Here is a 14,267-nt window from a genome sequence, read left to right as displayed (position 1 = left end):
CGTTTCCTCTCATCCTAGTGCTAGTTACTTGGGAGAAGAGACCGACCCCTACCTCGCTACAACCTCCTTTCAGGGAGTTGTAGAGAGCGATGAGGTCTCCCCTCAGCCTCCTTTTCTCCAGGCTAAACAGTCCCAGTTCCCTCAGCCGCTCCTTGGTTTGGTTTGGATCCAGCTGTGGCTGGATGGTTTGTATCCAGCTGTGGCTCAGGGCTCCTGGTGGTTTGGCATTTCGGGCTGTGGCATTTCAGCCCTCATCCACCATTACAGTCCTTTCCTAGAACTGGAGATGTATTGTCTAGTGGGTACACCCTCTTCAGAGGGGGTGCTTCAGATAATAAGAGGAAATTAAACACAGAAATTGCAGGCCAGGCAGAAAGCTTTCCCCTTGTTCATGGAGTCCTGTTAGAGCATGAAAATACTGCTCGGAGGCAGTATCAGGTAGTGTGTGGGGCCACAGGTTATATATTCAGCAGATGAGAGTTTTATTCTTGGCTCTGAATTGGCTTGTACACGTTCACCTTTCTGTGTCCGTTTCTCTCACACCCTCTTCTGATTTGGGTAAGGACTTTCTGTTAATAGGTGCTTGTACACTACTTAGCACCTGGAGCTGTGAACCTGGCCTGTTCACAAGAAGTCTTTGAGCACGTACAAGCAAATTAGATAATTTGCTGTTGTTTGCAAGTCATACTGACTTGCACCGAGGTGAAGAAAAAGATGGAAAGCCTGTGTGTGAAGTGGTTTCTTCTGTTATTTTTAGGTGCCTTTTGTCATCTCTGAGCCTTCCTGCCCCAGTCATCCAGCTGGCAGGGGAAAAGAGTGGTAATTTGTTCAATTTTTGCGGTAACTTTTAGCAGGATTTCTGATTACTACGGTTGTGGATCTGCAGGAAATCTGTCCCGGCGCAGGGCAGCTCCATCATGTCTCTCCTTGTTGAGACCTCCAACCAAATCACAACGGGAACTGAGAACTGATGAAAAAAGGCCTCCCTGTGAGCAGTTCATCCTACCTTAATGCGCATCTTGTTTTCTTAGAGCTTAGCTTCTCCAGCCACCCTGTGAGTGACTAATCAAGGACTTGTTCATGTAATTTCTAGGAGCAACTCAGGGAGATTAGTTTGAATGGAGATGTAAGAAACATCTGACACTCAATACCGTGTCCCTGCTAAACGTTACTCATACCAGTTGGGCTGCTCATCTCTGTAATGCAAGATTATTTATCCCATAGGACAAAGTGATCTCAGAATGCAATAGGGTAATATTCGTCTGTCCCCGCCAACACAGCACCCTTGAAATAACATCGGGAAGAGCTTATGTTGTTTTAATAACCTGGCTCAGCGCAATGCCATTGTGATGCCTCGAGCAGCTACGGGATTTTCTGGCTATCTAGACATCTGTTAGGACTGCTAGCATCTGTGTGGCACCCTGCAATTTGAGGGAAAGGTAGTTGCTCAAGAGGAAAGACAATTCCCCATTCAGATTTAGCGCGGGGTGGCCCGGCTCTGAAGCAGAAAGATTTTGCTTTTTTCCATTGTAGCATCAGCTGCATTCACTGCTTTGGGACATGTGAGCTTTTGGGACCTGGCCAAGGAGAAACATTCTCAGGATGTTGAAGCTGCAGATAAGAGGTAACGCTGGAATGTGTCTCCTGCCCTGCTTGGGGCATCTCCAGGAGGCTGAGCCCAGAAACCTCCTTCCCCGCCTTGTCTTTGCGCATGAGTCCATTTGCTTTGGCTTGGGTGTTATCTCATGCTGTCACGGATCTCAGTGAGGGGGGCGTGACAAGAGCCATGATATCATTGTCCTGACCTTCCCACTGTGGAAGCCAAAGTGTTATGACTCTCTGGGCTTCGGTCCTGGTTTCCGAAGGAAGCGGGATTGCGTCAACGTGGCCTGCGTGTGCACCTCCGGTCCATCTGCTACTCTGCCTCTTCTGTTGACTTCTGAACCCGTTGGCCATTCTTGTCCTAGTTGGGCCAAAGTCTGGAGCTCTCAAAGATACCAAGTTCCTGCTAACTTTGTAAAAATGGTCAGCTTTAGAGGAGAAATAGACTTTTGGTCCTCTCTTAGGAAGGAAGCGCTGCAGCTTGGGCTCAAACCTTGTTAGACACCAGAAATCCCCGTGTGAGAGTGTTACCATGAGACTCCCTGTCGCTTCTGAGGGAGGCTTGGTTGGAGAATGTCCCTTATGCATGTAAAACCCGTTTGTTGGCACAAATATATCGGAAACAGCTTTGTTGGGGAGCAACATGCCGGTGTCATTGGTACCTACATGGATGAGCCGTAAGGGGTACTACTGCAATGCTCAATCATTGCAGCCTCATTGGGCTGCTGAGGTGCCATGCATGGATGTACAGTGTTTTGATAGACGTGAAAAGTCTTGCGAAGTTCAGATGGAAGTCCTTACAGAAGGACGGAAGGCTGGCTAGGCAGAATAATGCAGATTTATATAATAATAATGAGAGAAGAAATTCATTACTGCTTTATAAGCTGCCTGTGATCTGCCCTGTGCTTTCCATGACTTTGCACAATCCAGTTTTACTATGTGTGTTATTCTGAAGGGCTGTCTTACCTAACCAGGGTTTTCCTGTAACAAATGACAGACTTTGTCCCAGTAACTACACGGTTATCTTGTCTCTTGCACATACACCATCTTCCCCAATGCACACATTCATATTTCTTACAGTTTCAAAACCAGGCAGTTACTCGGGAAACACCAGAACTGAGACTGCTTGCATGTCTCCAGTAGCCCCTCTCCTTTGAGCAGATGTACCTAATGACACAATCATCTACTATTTTTGTCACTGGTCCACTCCCTTCATCCAGTGATCAGAAGGCTCCTGCTCTCCGGATCATTACTTTTCCTTCTGAGCATGTGTCAAAGCAGCAAAGGGCTGAAAGAAAGCTAACATTTTGTCTCTATTTAAAAAGGATAAATGTGGCGCTTGGATAATTATGGCAGCCTGACCTTGATCCTTCTGAAATAATGGACCAGCTGAGAAAGTCTCTATTAATAAAGAATTAAAGGAGGGTAAAATCATTAATGTTGATCAGCAGAGATGTGTGGACTGACTTCAGAGGCAGAATAGTCCTAGGTTGGAATCCATCTCTCAGCAGACGTGGGTCTTTTCCCAGCACTGCCTGCATGGCCTTGGGGGGGGTCACTTTGCTCCTGATCAACGGGATTCAGCAGTGAGCCATGTGAGAGGAGGTTAGTTATCTTCATTTACCTTCTGCTTTTCGAGTATCCACTTTCTGGTGATCAGCACACTCATCGCTCTCTAGCCTTCGCAACACTGAAGCCAGGGACCCAAGAGGCTACGGCAGCTGAGCTAATGATCTGTTATTGATCTGTTGGTTCCCTTCCTCCAGCAGCAGTATCCGTACACTAATCTGTGCAAGCCACCATTGAGGTATGTAGCTGCTAGAGGGCACAAAGCTTGAAGAGGGCCAAATCTCTTCCACAGACTGAGCGCCAACCTCCAGGCCAACCACCTCTTCCCAGGCACCAGAATCACTTGCAATATCTGACAAAAGAGAGCTGGTATTTGCCCCTGAGTACATGGAAAACTCTTAACTAGAAAGGAGCCACCAGAAGTGACAGCGATGCAAGGACTCAATTATTCCTTTGTTGTCTCTGCAGATGTTTACACTTCCCATAAATCCTGTTGCTTTCTCTTCATCAGCTGCCTTTAAAGTTCTGAGCATTTTCTTCATGTATTATTACTTTTGCTGTGCCAATAAATAAGCACACCATCAATCAAGCTAACAACATTGTAAACTTAGGAAGTGCAGATAAAATATATGGTGCATTAAAAAATTCTTTGACCGGGTGAGATTTTTTGTAGCTGGTTTGATTGCTGCTAGTGCCGATGTAAATTTTGGGGAAGTATATCCAGAAATTTATGGAGCTTGGAATCCTGCCTACAAAGCATTGACCTGATTCCACTTTATAACCTAATAACATTCGCCGGCACTGTTGGTGTAAATTTTAAATATAATTTTATGATGCTAAGAATTAGTGGTGTAATAATGTAAACACAACGTGGACTGTAACTCACCCCTTTCCCTCCTGCACTGGGAATGCTGAGCTTCTTGCCGCTTTGTTCTCCAGATTATCCTGGGGCTGGGAAGTTGTGCAAGAGCTTAAAAGTGATTCATCGAAGGAACCAGCTTGTCAGCCCTGGAGTCCAAAACTCCCTGTTTGCAGCAGTACAGGGTAGCTGCTAAACAAGCGTCTGATTTTGCTCAGGTAGTGTCACAGCCCTGACCTAGGGTGACCGTGCTGAGGTGTGAGAGAGAAGTTCAGGCAACATATTCCAGACAGTCCCTGCTGCCTCTCACCTGCCAACTTGCTGTTTTCCTGCTTTTTATCCAGGTGAAATCTGATTCCTCTAAAGTCCATGACAAAAAAAAACCCAAACACTTTTTTTTCCCCCCCTGTTTTCCCTCTCCTTTTTCTCCTTTCTTTCCTTCCTTTTGTTTCTCTTTCCCTGTTCTGTTTTGGTTTTAATGTTTTTGAATCTAACCTAACTAACAGAGCATCCAGATGCTGTGGTCTAGCTATCTCTATAAAGACCCAGTCCCTGACTCTCAAATCTTACCCTCTTGACTTGATTACAGCACAGAGTGGGAGGGTGAGAAAGCCATAGGGGACACAGGAAAAGTGGTACATTGCAGCTCAGCAGAGCATATGAGCAAAAGATGTATTGTATTTACATAAAATGTGAGTAAATAACAATCTGAGTATCATTTCTTGTGGGGTCCCGAAAGGCTGGAGTAAGTTATGGTCCCCGCCTAGATTAACTTTGTGATCATGTTCCTTCCAGGCAAGATGGCTTGGATAAGGCACAAAGATGGTTGCTGAATGAGGGATATTGAAAAGAAAGTCTTAAAAAAAACCCTGAAGTTGAGGATGAAGAAATGGATTTTGATGGCAGGAGAAAAGGGGAACTGGACGCTTTGAGATGGTGGTGGCTATGTCTGGTCCTGAATGGAGATGACTCCTACTCTCCTGGGAAAGGAAGGGTGAAAATCCATTGCCAAGAGTTGCGTTTATCTTGCCAAACATGCCTACAATGCAGTCAGCAATAGGTGAGCTCTAGTTTCCTTCTGTAGAAAGTGGAGATGCAGTCAATGCTACTAGGGGTCATGAGGGAATAGTATGAAGGAAAAGTAGGAAAGATTCCCTCACCTGAATGCTCTGGATGACAAGAGATGCACAGGGGAAGAGAAGTGAACTGGGACACCAATATAAGGCGGAGACTGTTGATATGTGGATGGGTCATTGTATTAAACCTTCACGGATGTTTTACCTGTTCCAATGTAGGATGCCTACCATTCAAAGAAGATCAGACCCATTTTCTTTTGGAAAATGGAAAACACTTTGATGAGACTTAGGCTCATGATCCTGGCCATAAACAGTAACAGAGAGTGAAACTGTACAAAATAAGGTTAGAAGAAAACCCATGCAATGTCACAAGACTGCGAAAGATCCCTACGTGCTTCATCCCTAGGAGAGGATGATAACTCAGAGTATCTGGTCAGTCTCCAGCTTATACTGGAAAACAGCACAGTGAAATCTCCATGAAATCATAACTATATATGTATGAAGCACCATAAAGGAACCAAACTAATTAGTTCAGGGCTAAGACCACATAGCCTCAGAGAGGTTTCATTGCCCTCTTTAGCAGAATTCTCATGATGGCTCCCACTGGGGACTCGTTCAGGTATAGCTGTGATGAGGGCCATAACACATACGTGAGAGAAAAGGAGAGAAAGGGTTCTTATATTTCTGAGACTTCATTATTTCTGCAAGCCACGGCAAAACGCGTTTGCAGGCATTCTAGGAGGAGTTATAAATAAAGAAAATTAAACTACCATCGACCCAATGAGTACAGCCCATTTCATGCAGTGTTTTCACTGCAAAAGCTCTCTTACTTGATATTGGCAAAATTTGGTGATTTGAGGTGTGCATTGCTGCTGATACGAGTAATTGGCAAGGGTGGAGGATATTATTTTAAAGAGACTGACTCATTTGAAAGCATTTAAGGAATAGAATGAAGCTACACACACAAAATGAATCAACAAGAGTCCGCTTTCAGATGTGTTGCCCGGGTACAGATTAAACCAGCTTTTTGCTCCTCTTCAATCTGAACCAGCTCCCCTTATTAGAGTTGGCGGAAAGGCTTAATTTATTATGTACCAAAAGGGGTGGGATTGTGCCCTTCCTTGGTACAGTTGTTGGCAGTGGATATTTTTATTTCCCCTACATCATGTGAAAACCATGCTTTTCCAACCTAGGTGATGTCCATTGCAGAGGAAGGCTGAAGAGAAACTGCCTCCACTGGCAAATGCCCAAGAGAACTCTTTTTTAAGGACCCTTCTGCTTGGGTCCTGCTGCAGGGTCTGCTCTGAGCAGGTTGATGTTTTGCCCTCAAAAATACAAACCCGACCAGGCACCCAGAGCTTGACACAGGCTGCAAAATGAGTACTATGTTTGAATTCGAACCCAGAGCCTAGTCCAAGCTCTGAGGTTTTATGCAGTACATCACCCAATGAAATTGCCTTTCCCCCCTCCCTGTTTCAATTAGAAAGAACATTAGGTCAATCAGATAAAGCCACATTGGGAGGATTTCCTCTTTATGGCGCTTGCCTCTTCAATTATCTATAATGAACTTCCTCACAGCACTGCAAAGCTTTTTATATGCAAACGAATCCTGTTTTGGGGCTGCCGCAATCACTGCTTGTTAATGAACTTGAAACAAGTGTTATCGGAAAGGTTACAGCACCAGTGGTGGAGGGGGACGGGATAAAGCTAGACAAGAAAGACCAGCCTGAAGAGCTGGGATTGGCCTGCAGGTAACATAGTGGACTATCTCCAACCCTCACCCTCCAGCCCCCTTCAGAGGCTTTTCTATTTGACAGACATCAAGCAAAATGCCCACTCTTGGGAAATGGCTGCTCAGCAGCAGATAGGGCTTTCCCATCCTCCTGTCCCACTGATTCACTCTGCCAATGCATCTCTCTCTCAACTCCTATAGCTGGGGAGGGAAAAAAATGGAGAATATGTTGCCAAGGTCTTTTCTTATGCCAGGAGAGAGGGAGCTGATTCAGAGGTCTCAGGACATGTTGGGCAAGTGAAGGGGAAGATTCAGGAGGTGTTGAAGCCATGCAGTCCCAAACGGTATTTACACACAGTATCTGCTGGTGTGATCAGAACTGGAAACTCTTACTCATGTTTTAATATAGCCTAGACCGCCTCCTACCCCTGCCCTCTGCGTTTTTATAGGTCTAAGTCACCCAGGGTAAAATTATGCCTCACTTTCTCATGCTGAGTAACTACTTAACTCTGCAGCTAGCCTTAACGCTGGTGTGCCTTGATAGGGTCCTACCCTATTGGACCCAAGTTTGAAAAGACTTTCTAGACTGTCAAGCCTTGCTCTTTTGTCAAGACAAACACTTCTATGACACTTTAACCATTGCATTTCAGCATTAGTAGCTCCCTGGGGACATTTCATCACGGGACAGTACAACAGCAATAACAGAGATTGTTGGAACACGGTGTAGCTCCTCAAGCACTCTTGGGGGTCAGACACAGCCTCTTTCCACACTGGCTGTGTCTTGTGCATGATGGGGCATAGGGCAACTTCCACTGCTCATATACTCAGCTTCCTGGAGCCTCCTCACACACGTCTGCTTGTTGAAGTGCTGCTCAGCACCAGAATCTCCAAGACCGCGGAGAATCACAGTGGTAAAGCTCATCATTGCAATGCAGTACCACATGGGCTTGCCACCTCCAATCCTTACACCATCCAGCCAGGTTGACGTGATGGCCTATTAAGCCTCAGTCCTTGGTAGCACATGTTAAGCTAGGCCTTGTGCCAGATTAGCACAGAGAAATTGCCACCAGATCCAAGATGATTCACCTCCATCCAGCTCCAGTGACTGTGTGCTTGGCTGTCCTGGTTCCGGTGTTAGCCTGGACAAAGCCAGTTGAAGTCCATCAGCAGCTGTCAAGTACTTACACCATTAGCATCACCCTATAAGTGCAGATGAGAAATCAGGTTGCCCCAAAGGGCTCTTCAGTCTGGCATCCCTGCTGGGACAGACAAACCCTCTTTGGGGACTGAGGAAGGCTTCTGGACTTCACTGCAGTGACGCGTTGGGTGATTACTGGATTTTTTTTCCTGCCCCTGGCCATGGATCAGCTCACACCCGCAGTGTGATGACTGACGGCTCTTGTAATTCTATTCCTGGTTGGTGTAACTGCAGATGTTACACGTCCAATCCATTTCTTTATCTTCCTAAGATATTTACTTCAGTAAGATGCTTCTACCATCTGCTCTAACAAGCTCCCAGGCTCTCATAAGCCATAAATTCCACTTTTGAGCCTTTCGGTCCCTTTCCCTATTTTCCAGCCCTGGATCAGTCATTTTCCTCCTGCCATCCCTTGCCCACACCTACAGATTAAGCTTGCACCTCTTTAGGTAAGTTCCCTGTCTCTGCTTGCACTGACTGGACCTGGCTTTAACGTTGGGCAGGACAGGCTGAAATGGTGTGGCTCTCTGGACTGGACAGGGTGGCTGCACCATCACGATACCGTGGTGCTCTACAGAGGGCAGGCATTGTGCCAAATACAGTGCAGAGAAGAAAAAGAGGGGACAGGCTTTCTCTTGGCATCTAGGAGTTGAAAAGACTTAAGAGAGGGGACAGCCAGGCACTCACAAGTGATCAAGACAGCGTGGTCTGTGCATATGGCATGCTTATGTTTTGTAGCCTGTTGTAGTGTTTTTTTAAAGGATCCCATTTTATATCAAACTGCCTTGGATTAGCCAGGCAAATGCCGCACTAATTTCCTAAGGAGTTGATAGCTTCCTAGAATACATGAATTTGACAGCTTGCAGTTGTCTGATTGTACTGTGAAGAAGCAGTGCATTGCTATTCTAACTAAAGCTGTGTAAATTAATGAGACTTTGAGTACAGCCTTCTGCATCGCAGCTTTGTGTGCCCAGACCTCTACCTGTGTGAGGGACCCACCAAAAGGCACTGGATTAGCGACATCCAGTTAGCATTGCTCTTTTTGTGAAATGGTGGCAAGCCTTTCCAAGGAATCCCCACGCATTATGTAACAGTTGTTTCTTGGGAGCTGGATTTATCTGCAATAAATATTCTGTCCCCTTCTAAGCCAAAACGAATTCTTTTTAACAGTCCAGACTCTAGTTTACAACATGTCTTGCTGGAGCTAGCTGGAGCTGTGCCTTTTGTACAATGGTTCGTTGGCTGTTGGGGAGGCAGGAGAGCGCACTTAGATGTTGCTTTATTCACTTCTCATGTCATGGCATTGTGACCGGGCTACGTCCCTGGAAGGGACATGATTGCTTTCCCACTACCTGATTAACAGAGCAGGTATTAAAAAGCACCAGAGGTAGCTTCCTTGGGTCCCGAAGGTTGAAAGTCTATAGTGTGAACAAGGGAAATAGGAAAGGACGGTCTGTAAAAGAAATCCTTCCTCACCTGTTTATCTAAGCCTTCCCAGCAATGCTCCTTGAATACCCTTGTAATAGGCTGAGGCCCAGGGAGATGCAAAGGCTTTGTAATCGGTTGAAGCGAAGCGTGAAGTGAGAAGGTTGAGAAGCATCAGAGGACTCCACCTGGGGCTGCGAAACCCATGCGCTGACTTGGCACGTTGTCTTCTCTCTCCCTAGGACTGTCCCCAGCTGCTGCAGGCAGAGAAGATCCTGGTGCCGGTGGAAGTGATCAAGCCGATCACGCTGAAGGCCAAGAACCTGCCCCAGCCGCAGTCGGGCCAGCGAGGCTATGAGTGCATCTTGAACATCCAGGGCAATGAGCAGCGGGTGCCCGCCTTGAGGTTCAACAGCTCCAGCGTGCAGTGCCAGAACACTTCGGTGAGCAAGTCCTGCATGCGCGGGAGAGATGCAGGGGCCAAGGAGGACCAGGAGTGCCTACAGCACTGTCCCAATGGGATCTGGGGTTGTGTTGCAGCCCTTTTTACCTTATTGCCTACCCAATTCCAGCCACAGTCAAGGAAAGGCTGGTTGGTAGGTTGCAAACTGCCCTTTTTGCTCTTTAGGCTGGCTGGTGTCACCACACAGTAGTTACTTCTGCCCTTGGATCCCAGCATTTGGCTGTGGTGGAGCACCTTAGCCATGACCCATAGGCATTACTATCAGCTTAACCTGCCCATATCCTCACAGTGCCACATCCTTGTGTGCATTTAAAAGGGTTTCCAGAGGGACAGGTGTTCATGTCAGCACTGAGAGTTAAGGTTATTATGTGGGGTTTTGGTGACGGGACATATAAAACCCCATATAAACAGTCTGACGGATGTCAGCATGTAATGGGTCCAAAGAAGGGTGAGATGCTGAAGGCTTGAGTCCAGCCTTCCTCCAGCCATTGACTCACAGCATGACCTTTGGCTAGTCCCTTTGCCTCTGCCCACCTCCCATTCCCCATCTGCAGTGCAGGGCCAGTAACCCCCTCCCAGGGAGCCTGTGTGAGTCACGGTGGTGGTGTCACCGCGGCAATGCCGGTCTTGGGGTCAAACACTGGCATCTGCCAGGAGCCATGCATATGTGCAATGGTGGTCTCCTAGCACGGCTTCTCCGGAGGTTTCTCCACGAGCCTGATGTCTCCCAGACATGCATTTGAGTCATTCTCATTCCTGCTACTACAGGATGATTTATTAGTCAAAGAGCTAATTACAGGCTTTAGCCACTTCACTGCAGCTCTGCCACTCCATGCCGGGCAGCCCTTGTTAAAATCCGTCACAACATACTCTGCTGCATAAAGCAGCATGCTGAAGATTACAGGCAGTTCACACATTTTGCGATCTGTTGCAAACAAGCAACTTCCCAATGACACTCTCGTGTTTGTTCCTTTGCCTCCCTCCCTCCTCCTGATTTTCATTACTGGTTAGTGGCCTGTGAGCATCCAGGTTTGAGGTTTCACATAAGAAGGCATTGCGCTTTAAAAAAAAATAATAATTTTCTTTTACAATAGTGAAAGCCTGAGGCTAAAGGGTATTATATGGACACGGGCAGAGTCTATATATCTATCCAAAAAGTCTTAGCAGGGAAGACAGCAGCCACCCTTTGGAGTCATGAATTTTCTGGCGCACATAGGCATCAGCATGAGGTATCTCAGGATGATTTTAAGCAAGTTAGGCTGAGTGGGGGACTGACTGCCTCAGCAGTCCTGGAGAGTCTCTCTCAGCATCCGAGTTTGTGGTATGCAATAAATGAGCCTGGTTTTGAGAGGTAATGGTTACTATTCCCATACTACCTGCATGCTCCAAGAAGTTGCTAGTGCCTAGGACTAGAGAAGTGGGCTTTGATGAATCCCCAGATGCATTTGCTCATGGGATGCCTGAGTGCTGTGACAGCACCATGTTGATTTTAATGTTTATTTTGATGCTAGAACACTCAAGGCTACTCCTGAGCTGCACAGGGTGTCAGGGCTGAGTCTCAGGCTAATGCCAAGGCACTCCATGACCTTGCTGCTGTGTGGTGTCTGTAGGACGCCTGTCCCATGTTTGGTGGTGGCTCAGGTGGACCTCTTTCTTCTCCAGGGAGAGAGGCTTATTTTGGAATAAACTCAACTCTTTCCTATCCTGTCTTCTGCCTCCTCTCTCCCTCTCCCTGGAATAAACTCAACTCTTTCCTATCCTGTTTTCTGCCTCCTCTCTCCCTCTCCTTTTCCCTCTCCCTCTCTTCCCTTCTCTTTTCTTCTCTTTTCTTCCCCTTTCTTCCCTTTTCTTCCCTTTTATTTTGAAGGCACTTTGACTCTATGATTTGAGGTTTGGTTTGTTTTTTTTTTCTGAGAAATGTTATTTCATTGTTGCTCTGAATTTGCCAGACACTGAGAGAAAGAGCTGTGGAAGGGAAAGCCAGACAAAAGAAAGAAACATTCACACAGATACAAAAAGGGAACAGAGAAGACCCCTCTCTGTTTGAGCAGGTGGCAGAGGACACAGACAATAGGGAAGGAGTGCTGTAGATATGTCTCCATCATGATTATTTCCTTTCCTGCCAGAATTAGCATTCAGTCTGGAGCCACTGCGATACAATGAGCCTCTGCTCCGAGGGTCACCTGGCTTTAGAAACAGCCGTATGAGCTTGTTTGCAAATTGAATCAGCCCCCTTCAACAGAGCTTTTTACTCAGCAGAGTTGCTGGATGAGACACTGAATGTAGCACCTGCATTGCAGGCTTGGAGATGGTCCAAAGAAGGGTAGGAGGATGTGTTGTGATGTGTGTCCCTGAAGGGATGCTATCCTGCCAGCAGATCTTTCTGTTGATGATGCATGCTAGACTAAGCAATCATTCTTGGCTTGTTTTCCTTCATAAGCCTCAAGATCTACCCCCTCCCATCAAACACTAGGCACTGACAAGCTCAAATTCAGCTCTTTCAGAATAACTTCTGCAAAATGCAGGAGTTTTCCTACTTTCACACAGGATAGGATCAGGAAAAAGCCTTAACTCTTGCTGTCCACTGCCTGGTCCCTCAGGATTTATTCCAGGGTAGCTGAGATCAGAACCATCTTAAGCAGGCGCTTTTCTAAGTGGCTTCAACTTCAGTTAAGAGATGTTATAAGGACACCCAGGTGGGACCAGCCTATCTGACGGTCTGTCAGCAATGTCATACCCAGCACTGATGGTGCCTAGGTGCTCGGTCCAGTCAATAGCCAGCTCTGTCTCTCCCCCTGTCTTCCCTGGAGATATTTCATCTGATAACAGCAATAAGTCACTGCAGGCAGCACGCTTCGGGACAATTATCGTTCTTGTCAAGTGGTTTGAGACTCTCAGCTCTGGGCTTTGTCCTCTACCACACCACCCAAGGCATGCAATTATCACTCAGAGAGACCCTGCCTGCCATTCCTTATTGCACTTACGATAGCTCTGCCGACAGTCTGGACACAGAGTGATGGAAGGAAATGAAAAGGAGGAGAGAGCTAAGGAGGCATATAAATAAGTAAGTAAAAACGTCAACAGAAATGGCTGAAATTGCTAGATCTATTAGGGCAGAGAGCTGTTTCTCCAGTGGGAAGCAGTGGGATCCCCGGCACTTGCAGTCAGCCCAATATTAGCAGCCTTCTGCATGAGAAACAGGGAGGTGGGTGAGAGATGACCCACCTGACCATGCCATGATCATTGCCATTACCTGCTTCAGTGACATGTTCTTTCTTTGTGTGAGCCTGCCCACTGCCTGGCCTTGGCACACACAGGCAGCACACACTGATTTCTAGCAGCGAAATCCCTGCTGATAATTTGCCTCAAGTCCTTCACAGGTCCATGTGTCGTGAGACCCGAGACGGTACAGCTGAAAGTGCTGTGTAACTTAGGGATAGGAAAAACAAGTATGTTATATTTATCGCATCATTGCACTTGAGCGAAAGATCTCAGAGGCATTTGACTCTGTGGTGTGGCTCACACAGTGGAGGGAGTGATAAAAAAAAACAGAGCTGGGGAAAAATGAGGAGGTATTCACAGAAATCATGGGAAAACACACTTATGGGTGGCCAAAGGAAGACGAGCACAGGGCTGTGAGCCGTACACACACTTCCCTATTATTATGATGCACTATTATTATTATTATTATTATTATTTATCTACATTCAAATATCACAGAGAAGCCCTAATCATGATGTGAGCTCTATTGTCCTGGGTGATATCCAGACATAAAAATTCAGTCCCAGCTCCGGGAAGCAAAGAGCGCAAGGAGATGGGATGACTGTGGGCAGGAAGTTTTCTGCCTATAGTTTATGGCTGGAAAATTGATGCTAAAAGGGATTAAATGATTTGCACAGGATCACACAAGGAGTTGGTGACAGAACCAGGTACAGGAATCGATCCCCAGGCCCAAGCTCTAGTCACAAGAGTGGGGTTTTGTGCTGTCAGGGAAAACAGACTGACACTGAAATACTACTAAAATGATGTTTGTCTGCAGATGTTTCCCCGCTATTGGACATGCTTGAGGTACAAGGGGGAAACATCATGTAACCACTCTTGGTTTATCGTCCTAAGCGTGCCCAAGCCGAACTACCAAAGGGCTTTACCTGGTGATACAGCATCCCAACGAGATGCAGCAAGAGGTCAAGCATGGCTATGGATTTGCACAAACTGCATGGCTCAGAGGTCTGTGAAGCTGAGTTCCTCTAACGCAGGGTGCCTGTAGTAACAGGATGCCCGGAAGAGCCAGGAATTTGCAGATTTCTGAAATGCAAAGTATCTTTCCATGAAGGCAGCCAATG

At 46.6% G+C, this 14,267-nt stretch overlaps 1 protein-coding gene across 1 annotated transcript in view; it reads left to right on the top strand.

Moving 5' to 3' along the window:
* PLXNA4 (plexin A4) overlaps nt 1-14,267 on the top strand; it is a 462,713-nt gene that overhangs the window by 346,482 nt on the left and 101,964 nt on the right. The window contains exon 9 of the mRNA XM_009290424.2: nt 9,704-9,904. Coding sequence (XP_009288699.2) covers nt 9,704-9,904 — 201 coding nt within the window. The remainder of the gene's footprint in view (nt 1-9,703; nt 9,905-14,267) is intronic.

The sequence above is a fragment of the Aptenodytes forsteri genome, unplaced genomic scaffold (assembly GCF_000699145.1).
Source record: "Aptenodytes forsteri isolate BGI_AS27 unplaced genomic scaffold, ASM69914v1 Scaffold173, whole genome shotgun sequence".
Taxonomy (NCBI): Eukaryota; Metazoa; Chordata; class Aves; order Sphenisciformes; family Spheniscidae; genus Aptenodytes; species Aptenodytes forsteri.
The sequence above is the reverse complement of the archived record's forward strand: the minus strand, read 5'-3'. Positions and strand labels throughout refer to the sequence as shown.